Source organism: Hippocampus bargibanti, linkage group LG06 (assembly GCF_051943395.1).
Source record: "Hippocampus bargibanti isolate YZ-2025 linkage group LG06, ASM5194339v1, whole genome shotgun sequence".
Taxonomy (NCBI): domain Eukaryota; kingdom Metazoa; phylum Chordata; class Actinopteri; order Syngnathiformes; family Syngnathidae; genus Hippocampus; species Hippocampus bargibanti.
Window position 1 is genome coordinate 30,379,243 of NC_142739.1, and position 25,940 is coordinate 30,405,182.

At 43.2% G+C, this 25,940-nt stretch overlaps 3 protein-coding genes across 19 annotated transcripts in view; 2 read left to right on the forward strand and 1 right to left on the reverse strand.

Annotated features, from left to right (window-relative positions):
• kcnj14 (potassium inwardly rectifying channel subfamily J member 14) overlaps nt 1-19,199 on the reverse strand; it is a 32,493-nt gene extending 13,294 nt beyond the window's left edge. For 6 of the 11 annotated variants that reach the window (XM_088997748.1, XM_088997746.1, XM_088997738.1 and 3 more), the window contains exons 1-3: nt 18,293-18,432; nt 13,070-13,170; nt 1,125-1,225 (exon numbers count right to left, since the gene is read on the reverse strand). The gene's annotated coding sequence lies outside the window, so the exon portion shown is untranslated. Of the gene's footprint in view, nt 1-1,124; nt 1,226-13,069; nt 13,171-16,607; nt 16,718-18,292; nt 18,433-19,094 lie in introns of those variants that run through there. The other 5 variants (XM_088997740.1, XM_088997742.1, XM_088997743.1 and 2 more) reach the window with 5 other exon arrangements.
• Nucleotides 5,898-10,451, forward strand: uts2r3 (urotensin-2 receptor 3). Its single transcript, XM_088998604.1, has 2 exons — nt 5,898-6,139; nt 7,158-10,451. Exon 2 carries the CDS (start codon nt 7,226-7,228, stop codon nt 8,360-8,362), a length of 1,137 nt encoding a protein of 378 aa, XP_088854730.1. The 5' UTR covers nt 5,898-6,139; nt 7,158-7,225; the 3' UTR covers nt 8,363-10,451.
• On the forward strand, nt 16,752-24,938 carry khdc4 (KH domain containing 4, pre-mRNA splicing factor). Of its 7 annotated transcripts, none has more exons than XR_016115172.1 (14): nt 16,752-16,893; nt 17,125-17,311; nt 18,364-18,492; nt 18,665-18,744; nt 18,918-18,970; nt 19,064-19,236; nt 19,310-19,521; nt 20,732-20,792; nt 20,866-20,926; nt 21,037-21,347; nt 22,161-22,310; nt 22,719-22,800; nt 23,850-23,935; nt 24,351-24,413. XR_016115172.1 is itself a non-coding variant. In XM_088997733.1 (14 exons), exons 1-14 carry the CDS (start codon nt 16,865-16,867, stop codon nt 24,581-24,583), a joined length of 1,878 nt encoding a protein of 625 aa, XP_088853859.1. In that variant the 5' UTR covers nt 16,752-16,864; the 3' UTR covers nt 24,584-24,938. The 7 variants fall into 7 exon arrangements, 5 of the variants coding, with proteins under 5 accessions (XP_088853859.1, XP_088853861.1, XP_088853860.1 ...); XR_016115171.1 differs by having other exon boundaries at nt 24,348-24,410; XM_088997733.1 differs by having other exon boundaries at nt 22,691-22,800; nt 24,348-24,938.
• Nucleotides 24,939-25,940: the final 1,002 nt, after the last annotated feature.

A 25,940-nucleotide genomic window follows, 5' to 3' on the forward strand; every position in this document is an offset into this window, starting at 1 on the left:
CTCAGAAATAAAATATTATTATAATTATTATTATTATTGTACAAACCAATCCTCTCCTCTTTCATCTAGAACTGCTTCATGTCACAAAGAGGGTACAGCAAGTGCAGAAAAATAAATGACTCTCTGTGTCTTTGTGTTGTCATGTTGTTTTTGAGTTTTTTTTGTTGTTGATTTTTTTAATTCAAGATGGCGCCGCGAGACTGACTGCCTTTTCAGCAGCTTCAGCTTCTTTCAGCATGAATTTTGTTTTTCTACTTCTTTCTTTCCTTTCATAACTTTGCTGCTGTGAAATGCAAATTTCTCCAATGCGAGACGAATAAAGGTACATCCAATTCAATCCATTATTATTATTATCAGATGAGTTTTCAGAATATGCCAATCAAGGAAATGAAGGAAAATAAATATGAGGAAGTGGAGAGGCCTGAATGATTTTCCGTGTAAAAATTTGCTCTCGTCATCCATTGCCGTAAAGTCATCGTGACTTGCAAATTCACCGTTTGGTGTCAAGAACTACGAACTGGTCTTTCCGGTATCCTTTTCCACGTGATTGGCTTCTTGCCACAACGTTATCACAACTGTAGGTTCATTTAGTTCTTGTTCCAAACATGTCCTCCACTTTTACAACTTCTACATAACTTGTCGGGCTTAACTTGAGTTAATGAAGTCATTCACTGCTAAAATGTGTCCACCCCATTGCCAGGGTTTTTGTCATTGTCACTCCAATTCCAGGACCCAGAGAATATTCAATTTTAGGACGACATAAACAGTCAATACAGCGTAAAAAACCCTTAGACGCTCTTCTTTCATCAGAAAAAAATAGTTAATTCCAAAATGATATGGGTCTGGAGTTATATGAGCTTGCAATGAGGGCGGCTGTCCAAAACACAATACAATACATCCATATTGGTTGATTTAACGATTTAACAATAGCTAAAGCTGGAACAAAGCACTAACATGAACAAAACCGCAATGCTGCCCCCTTGTGAAAAGAAAAAAAAACATTGCCAGAGGTCTGACCAGCGCTTTATCAGCATCCCCGCAAGAAAAAAACAAAACTGGAACGACTGTAGTACCTTATAATAGGGTGTGTGTATATATTTTAGAAAACTTTTATATATACTTACAGTATTACGTCTGTGTAAGCTCTCAGTCGTACAGGAGTGGTCCATCGAAAAAAAGAAAACGCTGACGAAGCCTCTTGGATGAGAAGCGAAACGTCTGACACCTTTAAAGAAGTACAGATGACGGCTGAAGAAACCTTTATCGATATTTACAGTATATATTTTGAAAAAGTTTTTCATTCATTGAAGGTAATAATAATAATAATAATAATAATACATTTCATTTATAAGCGCCTTTCAAAACTCCCAAGGTCACTTTACAGTTACGGGATAGTCCGGTGCGCCTTATATACTGGAAAATAGGGTAGTTATCTGTCCACTGCATGCTTCATGAGATGATTTTTCCTATTTATTTAAAGGACAACCGACACCATTTTTTTGTTTCCTAACTGACATCAGAAAAACGTTTTATAGCATCTGAAATTGCCAAAACTCGTAGGCTGATATTTTTAGTCAAATGCAAAACACCAATAAAAATGACTTTGAGTGTCCCAAAACTACTTCAAAATGACCTCAGAAAGTTTCAGTTTCAGAAGGTCCCGCCCCCTTGTTCGTGACGCATTGAAGGATGCACTGGAACGGATTCTTAACATTTCTATTCATTTCAATGGCAAAAGATGATTTGAGATCCAAACGTTTTATGTTACAAGCATGGTCCCGGATTTCTCACGGAACTCTTTCACCAAAAGACGTTACCAATGGACTGCCGACTTCGTAACAAGGAACGATCGGCAGAATTTGATGGGTACCAGCCCCAAGGGGGTGGCGAGTGGGATCAATAACTCATCATGAATTGTGAATCAGTCTGATCCAGCGACCGTTTGTCACGCCACAAAATGTCCGCCCATTTAATCAACTCTATGATGAGGGAGGACGGTCATTTGTCAGCACGTTTGCGCCGCAAGTTAATGAAATGAAAGCGTGGGGAGGCAAGGACGACCCCGCGAGAGGTTAGCGAGTGACGGGTGTTTCCGTCCTGGTGGGATTCCCCGCCGACTGGACGCGCTACGAATCGTTTATTTGGCCGGCCTACGTCAATACACGAAGATACACTGAAAAATAAAGGTTGTTTTTTCAAAAGGGGGGCCGGCGAAAGCGGTTGTGTTTTGACACGCCTCCTATGACATCACCATTTTCCCATTCGGAGGAGATTAGCGCTCAATTTGTGAGACACTTTCTGTGTAGCTCTCTCTTGTTTCTACGGTGATACCTTGGCTTACGAACTTAATTGGTTCCCAGACAGAGTGTGTAAGGTGAAAAGTGTGTCTCCCAAAAATTATTTTCCCATAGGAAACCATTAAAATGAGAATAATCCGTTCCCAGGTCCCCATAAAACATAATTTTCTACTTTCTCACTCATTGTGGCGCTCCGTGTGTATCCCGAAAAATAGTTTGTATGCCAAAGTAAAATGTTCCTAAATTTAACGTTCGTAAACCAAAAAGTTTGTAAGCCAAGGGGTTTGTAAACCGAGGTATCAGTGTATTTATAATTGTATTTTATTTATTGTTGTATCTATGCTTGTCTGTGACTGTAAAGTGTCCTTGAGAGCTTTGAAAGGCGCTTGAAATAAAATGTATTATTATTATTATTAAAAAGTCTGCATGACGGTTGTTTACATTTCAGAACTATTGACGGCAAACATGAGGTTTTTTTTTTCCTGTTTGGAGAAAGTTAAAAAAAAACAATGCCCCAAAACAGAACCTTGTGGATTACCATGACCTGGATTTACATAGACCAGTTCAAAAAAACAACGACAAGAAACAGTAAATTGTAATAAGTTGGGCAGTTGTGCTATTATACTAAGTAGTTGTAGCAGGATTCCCTATTAGCTCCTTGAGGGTGCTCCATCATTTGCATATTTGAGATTGATGCATCGCAATTAACAAGCGCAAAATGCATGAAGGGCGGGTCAAAGTACCAGAACGAACCCATAGCTCAGGTAAATGTAATTATATAATGTGACGGAAGTCATGTAGATAGATGTGCCGAGACAAATAAATTGGGCGCCACTTCAATGCTTATCATTTTTTAGCGACTTGATGATTCGCGGCGACACTTATGTAACGCCCAAAGAAAGGCAGGCATGGTCGGAAAACCCATTTACAGACACGGGCTCTTTCAGTTAGCAACACAAACAGACTTTATTTTTGAAAAAACAATGATGTGATAAATGAAAACCACAACTGCCAAAAAAAAAAAAAAAAAAAAAAAACGCAACACAAATCGTGACCATGTGATGATCATGGAAATCAAATTAGATTAGGGAATAAAAACTTTATAGTCATAAACTACAATAGCTTTCAAAATGGTTCTTCCTTAGGGTCAACACGGCAGTATTTTGCATTATTTGATATGTGATACTGTGTCGTATTATACAGTACAGTTTATTTCTTGAATTACAATACAATAGCATATTTATTATACATAAAATAAGGTATATTTTGTGTAGTTTTAAGGCTTATGTCATAGAAAATTATGTTTTATTTGGACCTGGGAACGGATTATTCTCATTTTAATGGTTTCTTATGGGAAAGAAATGTTTGGAAGACAAAGTTTTCACCTTATACACCCTTTCTGGGAACCAGTTAAGTTTGTAAGCTGATGTATCGTATCACTGTATATACCTCGGTTTATGAACCCCTTGGCTTACGAACTTTTCAGTTTACGAGCGTTAAATTTACGAAAATTTCACCTTTGCATACAAACTATTTCTTGGGATACACACAGAGCTGCCACAACGTGTGATGTGTCGTTCGCAAACAGCCCGTTCTCCTAACAAGAAAATGGCAGCCGGCTTGTTTTGGTCCTCTATTCCCCGCCCCCAGTCTTCGGTTAAAGCCACGTGATTGGTCAAGAACGCAACAGTGAGGTGGGGGGGTTTAAACAACGTTAAATTTATGAAAATTTTACCTTGGCAGATGAACTATTTTTCAGGATACACACTGTGCGCCACAATGACTGATGTGTCGTTCGCGAACGAGCGCGTTCTCCTAACAAGGGCAGCCGACTTTTTTTTATCCTCTATTCCCCGCCCCCAGTCTTCGGTTAAAGCGGCGTGATTGGTCAAGAAGGCAGCAGTGAGGAGGGCATCAAAGAGACAGGCAGACGACAGAGAGAGTGCGAAAATGGATAGAAAACTGTGAAATTTGGACTTGTTTCAACTTTGATAGCAGAGTGTAGACTGCAAGGTTAAAATATCCCATCAATCAGGCTCCACAAATAATCCACACAAGCCATCTGTACAATTTGAAGAGAAAAGCTATCAACCCAGCTAAACAGAACACAATTGATGAGGAATAAGGTAAAATTATGGCAGAGAAAGCACCTCCAAAGGATCATTCCTCAAGACGGTGAAAGAAGAAGGCTACGTTCCTCATCAAGTATTTAATGCTAATGAAAGCGGCTACTCCATTCCATCAAGCCATCAACGATCATCACAAAGGCAAAAAAAACACGACTTTATTAAACAGTATGGTTTATTTCTTTAATTATAATACAATATCACATTTAATATACATAAAATAAGGTATATTTTGTGTAGTTTTAATGCTTAGAAAATTATGTTTTATGGGGACCTGGGAACGGATTATTCTCATTTTAATGGTTTCCTATGGGAAATTAATTTTTGGGAAACACTTTTCATCTTACACATTCTGTCTGTAGTCTGTCTTACACAGTCTACTTATTTTTTAGATTTCGATTTTTGTTCTCAGTACAACCCGCCGCCCCCACTCACACACGCACCCATTTGAGGCCAACAGGGAGTTCCATTCTAACGATCCATCCGTGTCTATTTGCATATCTCCACGGCGCGCCCGCCCCTCACCCATTTTGGCATCCTCGTGCCAGGTATTTTTTTCCAAATTCCTCACACCCCCCCGCCCCCTACCCACATTTTACTGCCCGTCTCCGTCCATCATGCGTATGCCAACACATGTCGGGGTGGCCTCCAACCAATGCGGCGCTCGCTTTGCACGCAGACTTCGCTGGACCGTCGCGACTCAACCGCGGAGCCTCTTGAAGCTGGCAAAGTGCGGCGGCAAAAAAAACTGGGCGGATAACAACCAACTGTGACCCTCCAAAGGCCAGCTCTTTTATTCAAGCTCACTTTTGAAGCATTTTATCCCATTAGGAGCCATTTCTGCTTTTCCCGTAGTCATGCCAAAGCCATTCCAAAAATGTACATGCATGTTTTGGATTGGATGGATTTTCTTGCCTGGCAATAAAAGAGGTTGAAAAACTTCTGTTGATTTGGATTAACGAAAAGCAGCTAGCAGGTGACATTGTGAGTAGGGTATTATCGGCGAGAAAATGTGGCAACTTCACTCGGATATCATCGAGAGGCAATGACATCAACGACCATCACAAAGGTCAATAAAACGCCAAAGGTCAATAAAAAGGTCAATAAAACGCCTATTATACAGTACAGTTTATTTCTTTCATTACAATACAATAGAGAACATTTATTATACATAAAACAAGGTATATTTTGTGTCGATTAAAGGGTTATTTAGTAGAAAATGATGTTTTATGGGGACCTGCGAACGGATTATTCTCATTTTAATGGTTTCTTATGGGAAATAAATGTTTGACAGACTAACTTTTTGCTTTACACACACATTCTGGCAACCAATTAAGTTCATAAGCTGAGGTATCACTGTATTTAATTTTGACAATTGTGTAGGATAAGTCCGTCACTCAGCATCCCACCCCTTTTCCCCTTACTCCCCCCCCCCCCCCCCCCCCCCCCCAAACACACATGCAGCACACACACACACGTCGTGGACGCATCAAAGAAGGGCGAGAAGGAGCAGCAGCAACCGGGCAAGACGGGACGAGACGGTCGACTTCGCATCGCAAACTTTGGTGTTCGGGTGTCCAAAGATCTCGTCGTTCGGCCGCAGAGGTTGATTTTGGGGACTTTGAGACCACCCACGAGAACGGATTTGAAAATGGAAAGTGAACTTTTTGACCAGATCAAGCGGTGGAAGATTGTTTCTGCAGCACCTTCTCAGAGGTAAGACCAAGGAACGTTTTGCTGATACAAAGTTTTGGGGTTTTTTTCCCTTCAAATTCTGGATTGTGGAAATTTAAAAACAAAAACGTGGAGGTGAATTGATGACAGCAAACGTCCGACGTGGAAATTTGCTGTAAAAAACTAGCAAAAGCGGCACGGTGGGGAAAGCTATTCAAAGCGAGCTACTAAACACGGAGGCACGCGGCACAGCAGGGGGGGAACGGCTGCTCCTCTCCAGTTCAGCCGGGGGCTCATAACCCTGGTGCCGCCCGGGTCTGCGTTTGTCGCATGGGGGGGGGGATTACAGCAGAGCTCATATGTCGAAAATCTTGACCCAAACAGCAGGTCTGCGTGTCATTGGTCAAAGTAGACTAAAATGTAAAACCTTCACATCAATCATCAGACGTACAGGAGCGCTCCATCGATGAAAAGGTTTCTTCAGCCGTCATCTGTACTTCTTTGAGATGTTCGGACGTTTAGCTTCTTATCCAAGAGGCTTCGTCAGCGAACTAAACTTTGCTGTTAGCTTTGGCCCTATATCTATATATGTATATCCCTACTGTTGGAAGATACTAAAAGGAGAGGAGTAGCAGTACCTTACTTTGCAGGGGTTTCTGAAAAACATAAAACCCTTCACTAAATCGCCATTGTGGGGTGAGGTGTAATTTCGATCGTTCTTCCAACAGGATTCTTAGACCACATACGCTTAGTTATGCAGATGAGGTGATAAGAAGAGAGTCGAAGGTTTCTAAGACTGTATTGAATGTTGATGTAGTCCTAAAACTCACTTTTCTGCGCGTCCTGGAATTTGAGTGACAATGACAAAAAATGACTGACACCCCTGATTCAGTGCTTCGATGGGGGCGAAAATCCCAATCATTTGCAAAAACCAGGCCGCCTTTTCCAACGTGGGCGCACCGAATCCTTCCGAGAGAGACTAACGGTTCTCCGTTTGTGTCCTGGTCTCCCTTCATCTCCCCCACCCCCGCGCTCATCTGCATGCGTTCCCATCAATCAGCTGGAGCCTTCAATAAAACCGCCGAGCCCCTAGCACGATTCCTCCAGACGCCCTTAACAAGCCGATCGATGGACGCCTCGGGCTCCCTGGCGACCAATCCCAATTTCTCCCTCCCCCCCACCCCCGCCCCGAGCTCCCCATCTCCCAGCCTGGCCTCCACCGCCGTGTTCTGCTCCTTCCTGTCCTTGCTCTCCCTGCTGGGCATCACGGGCAACCTGTACACCCTGGGCCTCCTCCTGAGGCGCCGGAGGAGCAGGAGGAGGAACGGAGGTGGCTCGTCCTGCTGTTTCGCACCCTCCTGCCTTTCTAGACCATCCTCGCTGTCCCCCTCGTCCTCCCCGTTGTCCTCCACCTCCGCTTGCTCCTCGTCCTCCTCTTTCTCCACCTCCTCCCTTCACCTGCAGGTGCTGAGCCTGGCCCTGGCCGACCTTCTGTACCTGTTCACGGCGCCCTTCATCGTCTACGACAGCCTGACGCCCGACTGGGCCTTCGGCGAGCTGGGCTGTCGCCTCCTCCTGAGTTTGGACCTACTGACCATGCACGCCTCCATCTTCACCCTGACGGCCATGAGCCTGGACCGCTACCGGGCGGTGGCGCGGCCCCTGCAGGCCTCCTCGGCTAACTCGTCGGGCGTTCTGCGAGTGAGCTCGGCGTGGGGGTTGGCGGCGGCGCTCAGTCTGCCCATGATGATCACCCTCCACCTGGAAGACGGCGAGAACCGGGAGGGTCGCCTCTGCGTGCCGGCCTGGGACGAGCAGAGCTCCAAGGCCTACCTGAGCGTGCTCTTCTGCACCAGCATCCTCGGGCCCGGCCTGGCCATCGGAGCGCTCTACGCCACCCTCGGCCGACTGTACTGGGTGTCCCAGACCCGGGCCCCGTGGGGGACGGGCGCGGGTACCGCCTGCCCGGCCCGCGCTCCTAAACCCAAAGTCCTGCTTCTCATCTTGGGCATCGTACTGGCTTTCTGGGCCTGCTTCCTCCCGTTCTGGATCTGGCAGCTGCTGCCTCTCTACCAGCCCGACATGCTGAGGACGGTACCGGCGGGCACGCAAGTGACGGTGAACCGGATCCTCACCGGACTGACCTACGGAAACTCTTGCGTCAATCCTTTCTTCTACACGCTACTGACCGGCAAGCGAAGACGCAAACGGCAAACGCTGACCTCGGCCAATCGGCTCTGCCGCAAGAGCAGTCCGCTACAATAGGCAACAGTGCTTTGGATCGACTCGACACCCTTATGTGAGACTTCCTGTGTGTACTTTGGGACATGTGGGGGAGGGAAGTGGTTAGGTGTGTACTGTCAATTCATCGTTTTGCATGATTCTCAGTGGACGGCAAGCCAATCGGAGGAATCTGTAGAGTCGCTCAGGTTTGGTTTTGTGGTGGTGCAAAAATGACAGATCAGAGTCAGGGTCAGTCAAACCTTGGTTTTCGAACTTCTCGGGTCTTGACCAATTCAGTTTTCGACCAAATATTTCAAGTTTTTTTGCGCCTCAGTTTGTAACTGAAAAACAGTTCTGTACCAAACTGAGCGCACCTGCACCACTGGACTGCCCTCCGTTTCCTTAAACAGTGACACCTCCGCCGACGAACGCTTCAGCTCACGAACATTTCGCCTCACGAACGTTAAATTCGCAAGCATATAGTCACGGCTGGCGGACTAGTTTTCGGTGGATGAACACCAAACGACATGGTCGAACAGCACCACGGTGGCTGGCGAACTGGTTTTTGTCACCCCCTTTCTTTGAGTGCAGACATGGTTTGTTTTTGAATGTAGTACTTTTGCTATTATGGGAGGAAAAAAGACCCCAACACAGGCTAGTGTTTAGCCGAAGAGGACACAAAAGAAGATGACGTTCGAGCAGAAGAAGGAGATCAACAAGAAACACGAACGAGGTGTGCGTTTGTGTGACTTGCGTCCCAGTACCAGAATGCTAAGTCAACCATTGCTAAGTGTGGCTAAGGGTGTTTATGCGTTGTCTAAGCAACGGTCTCAGGCAATAGAAGAGGTTGAAAAACGTCTGATAATTTGGATTACTGAAAAGCAGCTAGCAGGGGAGCAGTGTGAGTGAGGGTATTATCGCCGAGAAAGCAATGAGACTTCACTCGCATATCATCAAGAGGCAACTACATCAACGACCATCACAAAGGTCAATAAAACGACTTTATTATACAGTACAGTTTATTTGTGTCAATAAAATAAAACAGCACATTTATTATACATAAACTAAGGTATATTTTGTGTACTTTTAAGGCTTATTTAGTAGAAATTTATGTTTTATGGGGACCTGGGAACGGATTATTCTCATTTTAATGATTTCTTATGGGAAATAAATGTTTGGAAGACGGACTTTCCGCCTCACACACACTTTCTCGGAATCAATTAAGTTCGTGAGCTGAGGTATCACTATACGTCACTCGTGTCACGTCTTATTGTGATCGCCACATTATCCACGTGTAGCGTTCCGTTGAAAGTAGGCGTGTTCGTATTGTTCAATGATTGAAAAAAAAGTCGACATTGATTACATTGACTATCGCGGGAAATGTTGTTTCAGTGTTCGATCGGTTTTCAAACAGTTTTCCGGAACGGATTATGGTCAAAAACCCAGGTTTGACTGTATAACAAAAGTAGAAAAAAACATCACTGGATGATGATTGCTATTATCCAAGTTACAGGAACCAAATCACCAATCGCGGGAATGCCATTTTAATGTTGGATGATTTTGCACGTACAAACATCTCCAGTGTTAATTATTGATGCACTTCTGCTTCTTTTCTGGAAAAAAAATATGTTTGATTTTATTGTTGTCGTTCTTTGACAGAAGTTTGCAGTTGTCGACACGTCTGTATCTCTGGGATTTATTGTGAATGGAGCTTCCCCGAGTCTTTGCTTTGCTTCTCGTACATGTAAAAGAATTCTTCACGTTGCCGGGTTTGAACGTTGCAAAGCTGTCGCATGGCTTCAACTGATGATGCAAAATATCGAGCTCGAAATAAAGATTATGCTTCCTGCACCAGACAGGGTCATTTCATTTTGTTAAAAATGTTCATGTTAACTCATTCACTGCCATTCCTGAATTTTGGAAACTAAATTCTAAATTGTCCCATTTAGACCAAAACAAGTCATTATTCTTGATTTCAGATTTGAAAACTAGTTCTTCATTAACGCCTTCACTACCATTCCCGAATTTATTCGTTAAACATATGACATAGAGCGCCACTCCTAAATTTGTTCAGGTTTTGTGTTTTCCATGCTTGGGTGCCGATAAAGCGCTGATTATGGCCTCTGGCAATGTTTTCTCTCTTGCACTAGGGGGCAGCATTTGCCATTGTCCATGTAAGCACTCTGTTGCAGCTTCAGCTGTTGTTAAAGCGCTACATAAACCAATATCAGTGTTTGAAATAACGTCTGCCCGGAGGCCCGGGGCGTACAACTTTTACGTTGGGCGTACAACTTTCAAAACATCTCGGCCCGGGTGGCCGACAACTTCTTCAAGAAAAAAAAAAGAACGATTTTTTTTCAAATCAAATGCTTGCTTTAGTCAATAAGGCAAAAGCTAAAGGCAAACCGCTACAAGCAAACCGCTACAAGCCACGTGGACTCCTCTTTCCAAGCGGCTTTCAAAACTCTCAAGTACACTTTACAGTGACGGCATAGTCCAAAGCACGAAACAGGCTTCTGATTGGCTGCCCTGCTGAGTATGTAAATTGACAAACGAATGTTCGTTTGGAATCTACGTGGCTTTGAGCAGACAACGCAACGCAAACATTGCATTGTGCACCATGACGACAAACGACAACAACCCAAACGACCATCACAAAGGTAAATAAAACCACTTTATTATACAGTACAGTTTATTTCTTTAATTCTAATACCATAGCACATTTATTATCCATAAATAGGGTATATTTTGAGGAGTTTTAAGACTTAGAAAATTGGAAAATTATGTTTTATGGGGGCCTGGGAACGGATTATTCTCATTTCAATGGTTTCCTATGGGAAATTAATTTTTGGGATACACACTTTTCGCCTTACACACTCTGTCTGGGAATCAATTAAGTTGGTAAGCCAAGCTATCACTGTAATCACAAAATATTACAAATATCTCTTACGATGCTGCGTTGCATTTCTACAAACCGCAAACTACAAAAAAAAAAAAAATAAAGATGACAGAGCATGATGGTGTGATACTTCAGTCGCACCAGCCGGCGATATTTTCGGTGAAGCTTTGAGTGACGTTTAGTTGGTTTGTGTGTAGGTGTCAGCATGTCAGCGAGGTACTCACGTCTTTCAAGTACTTGGAAATACTCGCTAGCAAAGGGTTTCCGTATCTGCAAGCTCAGATAACTCCAGAGCCATATAACTATAATTAATTATTTTTTCTGATGAAAGAAGAGACTCTAAGGTTTCTAACGCTGCATTGAATGTTTATGTAGTCCTAAAACGCAATATTCTGTGGGTCCTGCAATTTGAGTGACAATGACAAAAACCCTGGCACTGGAGTGGACACATTTTTGTACATCGTCTGACAGTGAATGAGTTTAAAAAAAAAAAAAATGCCCGCCTGGCCCAATTTCTTGACGTCTGCTTTAAACGCCTGGTAAAGGCATTTGCTGCAAGACCAGCTATTTCCTTCTCTAGACTTCATATAATTCCAAAAGAACGAAAGCCATAAATGTCCATATTTAATAGTGCGGGAGATCAAGTAACCTTCAACGCACTATAATTTTGGGGGGAAAAATTCAAAATCGAGCACAGATTAGTTATGACTACTTTCCAGATCATCGGAAATATTTCAGAGAAGCACGTTATGAGTGATTCCTACAAAATAAATACATAGGAGAAAATGTGTATGTGTAAGTGGGGGAAAAAAAAAATATATACAGTAAAGTCTCGTTATATCGATATTCAAGGGAGTCCGAAAAAATATTGCTATAATCGGGACTATCGATATATCCGACCGTGTTTGCATGTAATTTTCTCCGTGCGTGCATAGAAATAGTATCGATATAACCGGGACTATCGATATATCCGATATCGATATAACGAGACTTTACTGTATATATATATATATATATATATATATATATATATATATATATATATATATATATATTTTACAGTATATATATATATATATTTTTTTTTAATGATATATATATTTTTTGCAGTGTATATGAATATATATATATTTTACAGTATATATATTTTTTTTTTTTACAGTATATTTTTTACAGTGTATATTGGATTGGATATGCCTTTATTAGTCTCACAGTATATAGTGAGACTAATTACACAGTATACAGTGTATATATATATATATATATATATATATATATATATATATATATATATATATATATATATATATATATATATATATATATTACAGTATATATATAAAATTAACAGTATATATATATTCACATGTATATCCACATAGATAATACACGTTGAATTTATCGTAACACATAATGTACGGCATTGTTGGCAACCCAACAGTAGCAAAAGGGACAATTTTCTTGAGGTTTTTATTTCCATCTCGACCTCGATGTCACCAGTCATACTTTGTATCTGGGTCATTGTTTTCTTTTTTTTCCTTCTTCCCTCACACACTCCAGACTCTAAAACCATTAAGCTGGATTGACCGTTATTCAATCACATAATAACTCCATTTTCCCAATTTTGTATAGCTAATTTGATTTAAGCGACCATTCCAAAACGAGCCTCCCGAGAGAAGGAAGTTGATCGGGCTTTCATGTACTTTGTCAGCGCATGAAAGCGAACGCGAGAAGGCCAAGTGAAAAACTACAACAAGGAGACACCCCGCGGTTATCTGAAGCCGAGTATTTCTTGATACGCCGACAGCGCCGAGGTCTTTTCTTTGCTCCTAGCATGTGTTTTCACTTACCTGGCGACCTCGCGGCGCAGCGCGACGCTGCCACTGCACTTCTGATCCAGAGCTGTGTGGGCTCCCGCCACGGGAGGGACGGCGGGGACGGGGGGACGCTCCTGTCGAGGACACGTAGGACAACAACAAAAATGACATTTACAGACACCAAGTAAGATCCATGTCAACAAAACACTTGGATACGAGAAGAAGGCCGGGTCAGCCTGTGAGCTAATGTTAGCACTTAGCAGCAAAAAGATACATTTAACAACGGTCAGTTGCAACCCCATACATACATTAATAATAATAATAATAATAATAATAATAATCCATTTCATTTCTAAGCGCCTTTCAAAACTTTCAAGGTCACTTTACAGTCACAGGATCATTTTTTTCTGCGGGTGAGCAGCGGAAGCCGCACGCGCCAGCGTTCACTCAACCCGGAAGTAACTCAAATAGATAGCAAGCTAGCTAGCTAGCGAATAGATAGCTAATAGCTAGCAAATAGCTAATAGCTAGCGAATAGATAGCTAATAGCTCGCAAATAGATAGCTAATAGCTAGCTAAGAGCTAGCAAATAGATAGCTAATAGCTAGCTAGCCATATACCTAATAGATACACATTGTCATTTTTTCACATGGTCGGATACGCTAACGTAGATTTTATTTTGATACTCCGTCCATTGTGTTAGCGAGGTTATGGGAACATGCAAAAGAATAGCGCATGCGTATGTGCTACAACGCATAATGGCCCCCCGAAAGGAAACCGTAACGTGTCCCGCCCGTGGCAAAAACTACTTGGACAACCCTGTGCTCATAAAATATCAACCAATGAGATTGTCTCATGAGGCTGCCAGGATGACCAAGCATTTGATCAACTTCGAACGGGCCCCGTTTGCCCAAGGCGACCAAACGGATGGAAAATCTTGCGTCAGTTGGCCGGCCGGATGATCTAATAAACTTAGCGCTTGTTGCTAGCGGCTAGCGCCAGGCGGCGCGCTCCAATCATAACTCTTAGCTTCTACCGGACAACAGAAGCTTTTGTGATGTGATCCCGAGATCACATCACGGCGGGGACGACGCACTCCACCTGAGGATTTCATCCATGCAACAGATGTCTATTTCCTGGAACGGCCGAGCATCTTTTTCCATAACCCCCCCCCCCCCCCCTTCCTCTTGACCAGTGATCGCGGCTGCTGGCAGGTGCCCCTCCCCCCGGGCAGCCGGCTCAGGAAAGCACCCCGCCGGGCAGACGAGACGAGTCCGCCGTCCGGGCCAAGATCCCGCTGCGACCTGTATAGGAGGCTACCGTATACCCAAAAAAAAACAAACAAAAAAAAAAAGATTCCCTTCTCTTCCTGCGAAAATTCAATCCCTCCATATGCTTTCCTTCTTTCCTTTCGCCTGATATATTTATACATCTTCAAGCGTCGCATCATATTAGATCAAATATTTTTTTTTACAAACGGCGCGGTTTATCCTATAACAAATCCGGAAAATTCAAGCCATTTCCATAAGGCCAAAAATAAGGGAAAAGTATTTTTTTTAAAGAAATGGTTGCTAAAGCCCATTTACTGCTGTTCCCAGTTCAATGCAACATGTTTTGACATGTTCATCAAACCAAATCATTGACAAAAGTCAGCTAGCTTAACGCTAGCACACAATGCAAAACAGTACAAAACTAGCATTGATGTTACTACGGCCACGGGAGTTTCAAAACAAAACATGCATATATTCTTTATCCTCTGCAAAACACGATTAACTCATTCACTGCCATTCCCGAATTTACATACGCACATATACACACGCACATATACACACGCACACAGACACACGCACACTGTATTGAATATTTATGTTGACCAAAAAGTCAATATTCTGTGGGTCCTGCAATTTGTGTGAAAATGACAAAAACCCTGGCACTGGAGTGGCCACATTTTTGCATATCGTCTGGCAGTCAATGAGTTAATACCTGCTGAGCCAATTTGTCGTGAAAGTCATCTTTGTGCAATAAGCGCGTCCACATTAAAAACAATCCCAACGCACATTGAAGTGTCACAATGTAGAATTTGTTACAATGTATTGAATGGGGTTATTACTGTAATTACATGTTTTTAAATAAAACGCAATAATTTTGAGTGCTATATTTCTCATCCAAAAAAAATGACAAAAGATTTGATGCTCTTGAAACAGACGCTCACACTGTTTCTTTGTTGGCCTCAATGGGAGTAAGCGCCCCATCCCGCCCTTCCAAAGTCATCACATCCGGTGACTTCGCACGTTGGCGTCAGCGGCCAGGATCCGGCGAAATCCTGGCTCGAGAGCCCGAGAGGCCGGAGGTTACACCAACCGACATACGTATTACGGTTCGCACTTAGGCTCTTACTAGCAAAGACGGTAAATATGACACGTCTGCTCTTCTTCTGGCACGTCAATGGGCGTCCGAGTTGAACTCTGACCTCATGACATTTCTTATAAACCGCCTCAAAACTCACTTGTACTCTTTAGCGTTTGACTCAGCATAATTCAGCCTTGATCTTAGTTTTACTGTCCTCTGTTTTTTTTTACTATCTTTGTGATTGCTTTATTTCCTGTATATGATAGTTGTCCATTTGTTAAGCGCTTTGTTACAGCTTCTGCTGTTGTTAAAGCGCTATAGAAATCAATATGTATTGTATTTTGGGCAACTATGCAGAAGACACAGCAAAATCTCTTCAAAGTCAAACAATGTATTTGTGGGTCAGAGTTGAACAGTCGACATTTTTTTTTAAATACAGTAAAGTCTCGTTATGTCGATAGTACCGCTTATTGCAATACTATTTCTATGAACGCAAGGAGAAAATTACATGCGCGCAGGGTCGGATATATCGATAGTCCTGGTTATATCGATATTTTTTCAGACTCCCAAGAATATCGATATAACGAGACTTTACTGTATCTGTATCTCTATATCAATGGATAGAAAGAGAGAGATAGCTAGCGAGATAGCGAAATATAGCTAGTGAGAGAGAGGTAGCTAAAGAGAGAGAGAGAGAGAGAGAGAGAGAGAGAGAGAGAGAGAGAGAGAGAGAGAGAGAGAGAGAGAGAGAAAGAGAGAAAGAGAAAGCGAGATTTTGGCCATTCCATTGTTTAGAATTAAAAACAAGACATTTTTGAGGCCTTCAAAACTACAAATTTCCTTAAACACTAAACATTGTGACGTTTTTTTCCAATTACTTCCGGTGACATTGTTCGTGGAGGTTGTGTGGCTAATTTTAGTTGTCACGTACAAACATTTCAAGTACACGGACGTAAGATTTATTTCGATAGCACTTTTGACAGGTAAAACCACAACGTGCTTCACAAAATTTAAAGCAGTCATCATAAAAACAACACACAAAAAAAGCATTGAAAAGTACTCAAAATAACTCCCAATGATAAAACATGCATAACGTAGCAGGTCTGTACTATGTACATAAAATCGCAACGAGATTTTACGTTAACTCGCGACCGAATAAAAACAGCGGCTATCTCATTAAAGTTCGTGTCACAACATAAGTTTAAATATGGCTCAATCTTACCTTGAGTGGAGCTCAAGCTGGCTTTGGGGGGGAAAAAAACGTCATCAAAAATGTTCCAGGTGAGCGTGACCATTTTGAAATCCGGCGCCTCCATTTTGTCGCCCTCTCGCGACGGCTTTGAGCAAAAACCCGCGAACCGGAGACGGAAGCGTCTGCTCGCTTAGCTCGTCGTCACTTCGTGATCGTGCTCGAGCTACGTAAACAAAACCCTGGCGTGTTTTTTACACGGCGAAAGAGGAACTCTCTCCGTGACCTCCATGTCATTAGGTGGAAGTCAAAACGGCGGGTGAGTTGGCGTCCGTGTCATATTTTCGCCATCGTCACTTTATAAGCGCCTATTATTTAATGTCATCGCTGCGCATTAGCTCTTTGTGGTTAGCCGCATTTCATTCGAAGGCGCTATACGCATCTTTACGTCTATTTAAAAAAAGACCGCTATCAAAACAACGCCATGATGAAACCTCCCCATTTGTTTTTGTTTTTCATGACTCGATGGTGCCTTGTTGTTTTTAACTAGCCGCCGCGCCAGCAAGTGGGACCAACCCGGTCCCGGTTGCGGAGGACCGGGGGAGGCTGAGGCGGCGTCGGCCCCCACCGGAGCTCTGGACGCCGCCGCCGCCGTGGCCGCCAAGATTAACGCCATGTTGGTGGCCAAGGGCAAACTCAAACCCTCGCAGATCGGCCCAGCGGGCCCCGTTGAAAAGGTAACATGGCCGCGAGCAAAGTTTTTCTAGATTCGCTTGAACCTGTAATGACATTCGTTTTGACACTCAAGAGGTCCGAATGTAATAACAGGGTTGTAGTTGGCAGTAGTTTAGAAGTCATCTGCGTCATAACGACACCCGCGGGCCGCTCAAATTACAGCGCTGCTTTGATTGATTTGTACGCCTTCAGACGCAAAGGACCTCATTTAGCCGTCAGTTTTGTTTTTTTACGAGGGCTTTTTAAAAACAACCAAACTACTTCCTCCTAGCAGTTGCAGTCAGGTGGTTGAGAATGGATTGGGTGTACAGTGATACCTTGGCTTACATACTTAATTGGTTCCCAGACAGTGTGTAAGGCGAAAAGTGTGTATCCCAAAAATTAATTTCCCATAGGAAATCATTAAAATGACAATAATCCGTTCCCAGGTCCCCATAAGACATCATTTTATGTATAATAAATGTGCTATGGTGTTATACTTAAAGAAATAAACAGTACAGTCTAATAAAGTCGTTTTATTTACCTTTGTAATAGTCGTTGATGGCTTGATGGAATGGAGTGGCCGGTTTCATCAGCATGAAATACTTGATGAGGAACGTAGCCTTCTTCTTTCACCATCTTGAGGAATGATCCCTTGTAGGCGCTTTCTCTGCCATCATTTTACCTAGTTCCTCATCAAGTGTGTTCTGTTTAGTTAGTTTTTTTCATGAAGTGTATAGATCGCTTGCACGGGTTATTTGTGGAGCCTGATTGATGGGAATTTTAACCTTGCAGTCCACACTCTGCCTATGAACTATCAAAGTTGAAACGAGTCCAAATGTCACTGTTTTCTATCCATTTTCTCACTCTCCCTCTGTCGTCTGCCCGTCTCTTTAATGTTTAAACCAGCTCTGCGTGTATCCCGAAAAATAGTTTGTCTGCAGTGGTGAAATGTTTGTAAATGTAACGTTCGTAAGGCCAGGGGTTCGTAAACGATACGATACCTCGTATCACTGTACTTCCTCCTCGCAGCTCCAGCGAGGTGGTTGACAATGAGCCTCCTTTCCCCCGACAGGTCCTGGGCATTGGGAAACCTCCGGTGCCAACCAAGACCAAAGACGACCTGGTGGTGGCGGAGGTCGAGATCAATGATGTGCCGATCACGTGCCGGAATCTATTGACGAGAGGACAGACGCAAGACGAGGTCGGGATGGATGAGTGTGCGCCTGCGTTTGGGGACGTTTCATTCATGTGGACGTTTTGTTTAATGACAAAAATGGCCGCGCGTGTTTTTCCGCAGGATGGCGACGATATCCTTGGCAATGAAAAACATTGCCAGAGGTCTGACCAGCGCTTTTTTTTTTGTTTATTTCCAGATCAGCAAAGTGAGCAATGCTGCCGTGTCCACCCGAGGACGCTACATGACTGCCGAGGAGAAGGGCAAAGCGTCGCCCGGGTGACTTGCTCATTCACTTCTTTCACTTTTCTCCCCCCCTACCTTTCTCTCTCTCTCTGTCTCTCTCTCCCTCTCCTTCTCTCTCCCTCTCTCTCTCACTTTATGTATTTATCTATGTATTTATTTTGATGCCTTAATCCAACCTCTGTGTTCTTTTCTTCTTTCTGTCCTAGGGACCGCCCTCTGTATCTGCACGTTCAGGGACAGACGCGGGAGCTCGTGGACCGTCAGTACCGTCATCATTTGATGATGATTAATTAACATTATTATTATTTGTTGTTGTTTTTTTAGCGTCTAATGATTTTGTCTGCGCTTTCAGGAGCCGTCAACAAGATCAAGGAGATCATCACCAACGGGGTGGTGAAAGCAGCCACCGTGTCCTCGTCCTACTCCTCGTCTTCGTCCGCCACGCCCGCCGTGACCGTTTATCAGCAAGCGCCTCCGCCTTCGCTGCCTCCGATGGCGCACCACAAGCCGCATTTCCACAGCGGGGTGAGGATCTGAAAACACACACGCGGGGAGCTCAAAAGCCATTTTCCCACAAGAGCGCTTGGAAATTCCACAGATGCACTACGTTCAAGATAAGATCTTTGTGGGCCTGGAGCACGCCATCCCGGGCTTTGTGGTCAAAGAGCGGGTGGAGGGTCCCAATTGCTCGTACCTGCAGCACATCCAGTCTGAGACCGGGGCCAAAGTCTTCCTCAGGGGGAAGGGCTCGGGATGTCTGGAGCCCACGTCCGGACGGGAGGCCTTCGAGCCCATGTACATCTACATCAGGTGAGGGAAGGAAGTAGCGCTTTGGTTTGGACCGCCCGCCCGCCATTGATGTCCAGTCGATCGATCAATATGCAGATTGCATTGGATTGGATGTACCTTTGTTCGTCTCGCGGTGGACAAATGTACATTTCACAGTCGCAAAGTCATGAAAGGAAGAGGAAAGGAAAGAAAGAAGTAGAAAAACAAAATACAAGAGCTGCTGGAAAGGCAGCCACTCTCGCAGCACCGTTTTGAAGTCAAACAAAAAAACAACTAAATAACAAATATCATGACAACACAAAGACACACACAGTCATTCATTCTTAAGCACTTTCTGTACCCTCTTTGTGACATGAAGCAGTTCTAGATGAAAGAGGAGAGGAATTAGACAATTAACCACCAGCTGGCTGATCCTTTACAATGTAAGGGATTAACCACCTCGCTGATTAGAGAGTAAACCATTTTACTCGCTAGCTAGTTAGCTAACTCGATAAATGAACATGGAATTACCCTTGTTTTATTTGCTTTAACAAGCTGAATATAATGCTGTGGCGGGCCAGATTTGGCCCCCGGGCCTTGACTTTGACACCTGTGAAGTAAGGGATTAGCCAGCTAGCTCAATAGAAAGAAAGCTAGCTAGATAGCTAGCCTACTTGACAGATGAACATCGAATTTCACAAGTTTGATTTGCTTAGGCGAGCCGAGTAAAATGATGTGGTGAGCCAGATTTGGTCCCCTGGGCCTTGACTTTGACACCTGTGATGTAAGGGATTAGCCAGTTAGCTGAATAGAAAGAGAGCTAGCTAGCTCACTTGCTAGCTACCTCAATAGCTAGTGAAATTCCATGCTCATCTATCGAGCCAGCTCACTGAGTCATTCACTAATCGAGCTGATTGATCGAGCCGGTTTGATTTGCTTTTGCGGGCCGAATAAAATGATGCGGCTGGCCAGATTTGGCCCCCGGGCCTCGACTTGGACACCCGTGTTTTAAAGCCACCCGTACTCAAAAGACAGATAGACTACCAAAAAAAAGGAGGAAAGTGAACCAAACCGATCACAGCATTTCACCTCAATGTGGTGTGCGTTGAAACGGAGCTCCTCAGTTCAAAATGCCAGAAGATGGTTCCAAATCTGCTTTGCTTTCCTTGACCAAGTCCAACATATCGTTGGAGTCCCTCATGGGATGTCGTGCTTTGAGCTCACCCGCCTTGTCTCTCATCTTCCCCTGCAGTCATCCCAAAGCGGAAGGTCTGGCGGCGGCCAAAACCTTGTGCCAAAACCTGCTTCAGACCGTGAGTGGCGCCCTCCATGGCTCCTTCCTGCGACGGCCGAGCCAGGGTTGAGCTTTTTGTCTTATTCCGTCAGGTGCACGCCGAGTATTCTCGCTTCCTCGCCCAAATGAGCTCGGTGATGCCGTCGCAACAAGGTAGGCGCGGCCAGTGGCGGACACCGGATTCTGATCTGAACCATTGGGATTTTTGGGCCTAATTTGCTAACCTCATCGGCTGACCTTTTGACCCCTTTGGCTCCTTCCAGGCTTCACCCAACCCCCGGTGATGAACGGGATGCCGCCGTACTACCCCCCGGCCGGTTTCCAGCCGGGCTACCCCATGCCGGTGCCGCCGCCCCCTCCGATGCCCTTTACCCCCATGCCGCCCCCCAAGGTTGTCCTCCCTCAGTTCCCACCGACGCCGGCGCCTCCGCCGCCGCCTCCGAATCTGGCCCCGCCCATCTGTCCGGCGCCCCCCGTTTCCGCTCCTGTTCCTGCGCCGCTTCCGCCGCCCGTTCTTCCTCCGGTTCCCGTTCCAGCTCCGGCTCCAGTTCCCCCTCCGGCTTCGCTGATTCAGGTATCGTATCGCTAACATTGCTATGTCATGCTATATGCTAGCTCCCAGCCGAGACAGAAACAGTCAAATAGATATCAAGCTAGCTAGCTAGCCAATAGATAGCTCATAGCTAGCCAGCTAGCATATGGAGCAAATGTCGTCCATGAATAATAATAATAATAATAATAATAATACATTTCATTTCTAAGCGCCTTTGAAAAATCTCAAGATCACTTGACAGTCACAGGACCGGTTTTTCTGCCGGTGAGAAACGGCAGCCACATGCGCCAGCGTTCACTCAACCCGGAAGTAACTCTGAAAGAATAGTAAGACTAATAGATAGAAAGCTAGCTAGCAAACCAATAGATAGATAACAGCTAGCCAGCTAGATAGCTATTGTACAGTATTACAGAAAAGACAAAGCTAATTGACAAATAACGAATAATATGACAACACAAAAACACAGTCCTTCATTCTTCAGCACTTGCTGTACCCTATTTGTGACATGCTGAAAGAGGGAGAGGATCAAAGCGTCCTTTTCAGCAGTGGATCAGGGACGTCATGGTGGAATGTGCACGTCTACTACAAGCTAAATGTTGAAAGCAAAAGATGTATGGCCACGTATCCACTTTTGGTATTTGCTGGAGTACTGTCTATTTGCTATCTATTAGCTAGCTTTCTATCTATTTGAGTTACTTCCAGGTTGAGTGAACGTGGCTGCCGCTGCTCACCCACAGAAAAACTGATCCCGTGACTGTAAAGTGACCTTGAGAGTTTTGAAAGGCGCTTATAAATGAAATGTATTATTATTATTATTATCATCTTGTCTCGCAGCAGACGCTTCCTCCCATGTCCTATGTTCCGTCACCCGTGGCCCCGCCCAAAGCCCCGCCTCCTCCATCCATGTCAACCAATCCAGCGCAGAAACGACGATTCACAGAGGAAGTGCCCGACGAGCGTGAGAGCGGTCTGCTCGGCTATCAGGTGAGCAATTGTTTACTACAGATTATTATTATTTTTTATATTTTTGTCGTCGTTGGTTACTGTTCGTGAATTATTTGATGACGCGTCAAAGTTGATCTGTCGGCGTTTCATCTTTTAGTGGAGCTACATGCTAGTCGGCCATTTTCAGCTGGTGTGTTTTCTACATGCTAAGTGGAAAAAATATACATATTTTGTTGTGATAGGCTGAAAAGTGTCTAAAAATTGTGACCCAGGAATGGTTGGTCAAACATATGGTAAGAAATAAAAAAAGGGAAAAAAAAATAATAAAATAAAAACAAAAAGTGGCATTTGATGTTGTGGCCAGTAAAGTTAAGTTGAGGATGTCTGCTAACGGCGCCTGTGTGTCTTTCTGCTCATAGCATGGACCCATTCATATGACTAATTTAGGTGCAGGCTTCTCTGCGGGCAGCCCAGAGACTGCAGGACCCCCACTTTCCAGTTCCTCCGGCCCGGCCAATGAGAGGGACAGGTAAGCACATTTTAGTTGATTATCATTTCCCCAAAACTTACTCTCATTCTTTTATATATTAAAAAAAGACAAAGTGGATTAAATTAAATTATCTTTTTTATATATACATTTTTTTTAATAAAAAAATCATGTCACTCCTTGTATTGCATGTTCTTTTTTTAAATGACGATAAATGGCTAAGTTATTGTATTTATTAAAAAAAAGATATATAGTGATATCTCATCTTACAAACTTAATTGGTTCCCAGAAAGTGTGTGTAAGGCGAAATGTTCGTCTACCAAACATTTATTTTCCATAAGAAACCATTAAAAATGAGGATAATCAGTTCCCAGGTCCCCATAAAACATCATTTTCTACTAAATAAGCCTGACAACTACACAAAATATACCCTTATTTTATGTATAATAAATGTGATATTGGATTGTAATGAAAGAAATAAACTGTACAGTATAATAAAGTGGTTTTATTGACCTTTGTGATGGTAGTTGTCAATGGATGGTAGCAATGGTCGACTTAGCGTAATGGTGCTGGGACGCACACCTCATTCATGTTTTTCAATTATCTATATATATTAAATTAAATTATATATTTTTTTAAATAAATATCTCACCCCTCATATTCGACTGTTGTTTTATAACTATAAATGGCTAAGTTCATTTATATGTAAAAAAAGACAAAATGGAACACAAAGGGTAAGAAGAGGATAAAAAAAATGTTATACAGGTAACATCCGACTTACGACTGGCTCGACTTACAACCACCCGTACTTACAACAACGACCGCCAGACCCTAGTGGGGGAGTTTGCGTGTCATTTAGCCTCAGAGTCTCTATTCAACATTTTGAATGGATTTCAACTTATGACCATTTTGACTTACAACCGTTTGGTCCGAACGGAACTTGGTCGTGTTAATTATATATATATATTAAATTATCTTTTTAAATGTTTTATATATACATATATTTTTGTTATTAAATAAATCATCTCACCCGTCGTATTCCACTTTGTCTTTTTTTTAATGTCTACGTTTTGTTGATCTTGATTCTTCAGTCGGCCGCTAATGCCTCCGCCGCTGTTGGGTGTAAACGGCGTGAGACCCAAGATGGAGGACAGGAGGCCGTTGCAAGGCCCTATGGGTAAGTCCAGTACGTCACATTGACAAATCCCGCTGTCAGCAGGAGTGGAATGGCCAGGAGTTGCCAGAGCCTTTTTTTTAAATCTTGTCCCGTTCTGATGACATCATCATCCATGTGCGGCGTTAGCCTCCCTCACTAACGAGAGTCTCTCCTGTTTTTTTTGTGTTTTTCCTCTTGTTTTTTTCTCTCTTCCATGTCCATCTTGCCGAACCGGGGGGGGGGGCTGATGACCACTTGTCACGCGCCGCCATCTTGACGCTCCATCGTACGCCCCCCCCCACTGACCAAATGGCGATTACGGGATGGCGCTCCCATCCTGCGCTAAACTAATCTTTTTCTTCCAATGTGTTGAATTGTTGCTGGGATGCTTTGTTGTTGCTGTTATTTCCTCCGCCCTCGCCCCCCTTTTTAGCAGAGCCCGCTAGCAAGAGGCTAAGAACAGGCTTGGTGGCGTACAGCGGCGACTCCTCGGACGAAGAGGAAGACCACCCGAGCTCAAAAGCATCATCGGGGTCAGGTAACCCCGGGGGTTCGCCTTCCCCTTCCTCAGACTGGAGCCAGGGTTACCGTTGCCCGCCGCCGCCGCCCCCCCGGGCCACCAAAACGCAGCCGCAGCAACAGGCTATGCCTTTTTGGATGGCGCCATGAACGTTCGTTCGTTCGGCAGCGCGGATGCTTTTAGTTGCAAGGTTTTTGCAATATTTCATGTACAGTGTAAAAGATGATCCATTTTTTTTGGAGTGACACTTTGAAAAGCTCACAGAAGCATTGTGACAGATGGAATTTTCAGAAATAAAAACACTTGAATATATGAATAGATTGTCTTTGTTGAAACAATGAAAAAATGATGATGATGATCGGCTTTAATTTCATATTTTGTCAATTCTGGACACACCGCATTTTGTTTTATTTTGTATTTTTTCTGTAGCAATTGTATTGGCTTTATGTGTAGTAATTTAAACCGTTGCTTTTTGGAAATAAAGTGGTATCAATTATAACACTGTACAGTACCTTACTTTTTTTCCTTTACTTTATTCTCTGCAGTAGTACATGGACATATCTTTAGCGAGTGTATATTTTATTAAATGTTCAGTACACACTAATACAGGTTACTTATAAAGATGCCGACCTATACAAAATATAACACTTGAAACAACTTACGAACAAATTCACCTTACAAACGACCAACTCGTTAAATCACAACTTTCGTTGACATTTTTAGAGTATATAATGTAGGGATGTGACAAAAATTATCAATAATAATTCATCACACGTTTTCTAATACCATATTAAAGTGCATTTAAATAGCTTTCAAATGATGTATAGATTATTGTTCGATGACAAATGCCTGTAATGACAATACAATGACAATCTGTGACCGTGTTGGTTATTATTATAGTTTAAACTATCATAACTTTCTTAATTTTGGGGAGATCTTAAGGAGTAAGGTACCATTGGAAAGCTTTTGAAATTCTAAACAAGAACAGAAAACACAAGAAAAGATTTAAAATAATTAACTGATATTTATTTTAATAAGAACAACAATCGAATGCAGGCAGATTTTCGTCAGAAATCCAAAATGGCTGTCACTGAATACTAGGAAAGAAAATGGCGAGCTCTAGAAATATATATGCTAATGCTTCTTTTTGCTTGAAACTTGGCAATTATGGAGAGAAATTGATATTCTACCACTTCTATGAGTTCTGAAAATACAACTTACTCACATTTATAAACAGTAGTGCTAGCAAAAAAGCGTAAACTTCAATCAATGTTTCCCCCGTTTCGCGTTGTCGTATTGGGAAATTTCAAGAACCAGGATGGAGGGAAACGTGTAATACGTCATCATAAGGTGACATAGCTTAGAAAATCCCACCAAAAACCATGACGTACTTCACAAATATTCAATGATATACGACTGCGAGTACAGAGTGCGCTCGCTCCACTGGACAGAAACAATTGCGGGTGGAATATAGCGAACTGTAGCGTACCTATATAATGTATACGT

Excerpts from the sequence above, each read along its gene's own strand:
- uts2r3 (XM_088998604.1), top strand. The coding sequence starts at position 7,226 with ATGGACGCCTCGGGCTCCCTGGCGACCAATCCCAATTTCTCCCTCCCC.
- khdc4 (XM_088997733.1), top strand. The coding sequence starts at position 16,865 with ATGTCATTAGGTGGAAGTCAAAACGGCGG. Across the intron at positions 18,745-18,917 it reads AAGGGCAAAGCGTCGCCCGG|GGACCGCCCTCTGTATCTGC; the intron begins GTGACTTGCTCA and ends TTTCTGTCCTAG. Across the intron at positions 18,971-19,063 it reads GACGCGGGAGCTCGTGGACC|GAGCCGTCAACAAGATCAAG; the intron begins GTCAGTACCGTC and ends CTGCGCTTTCAG.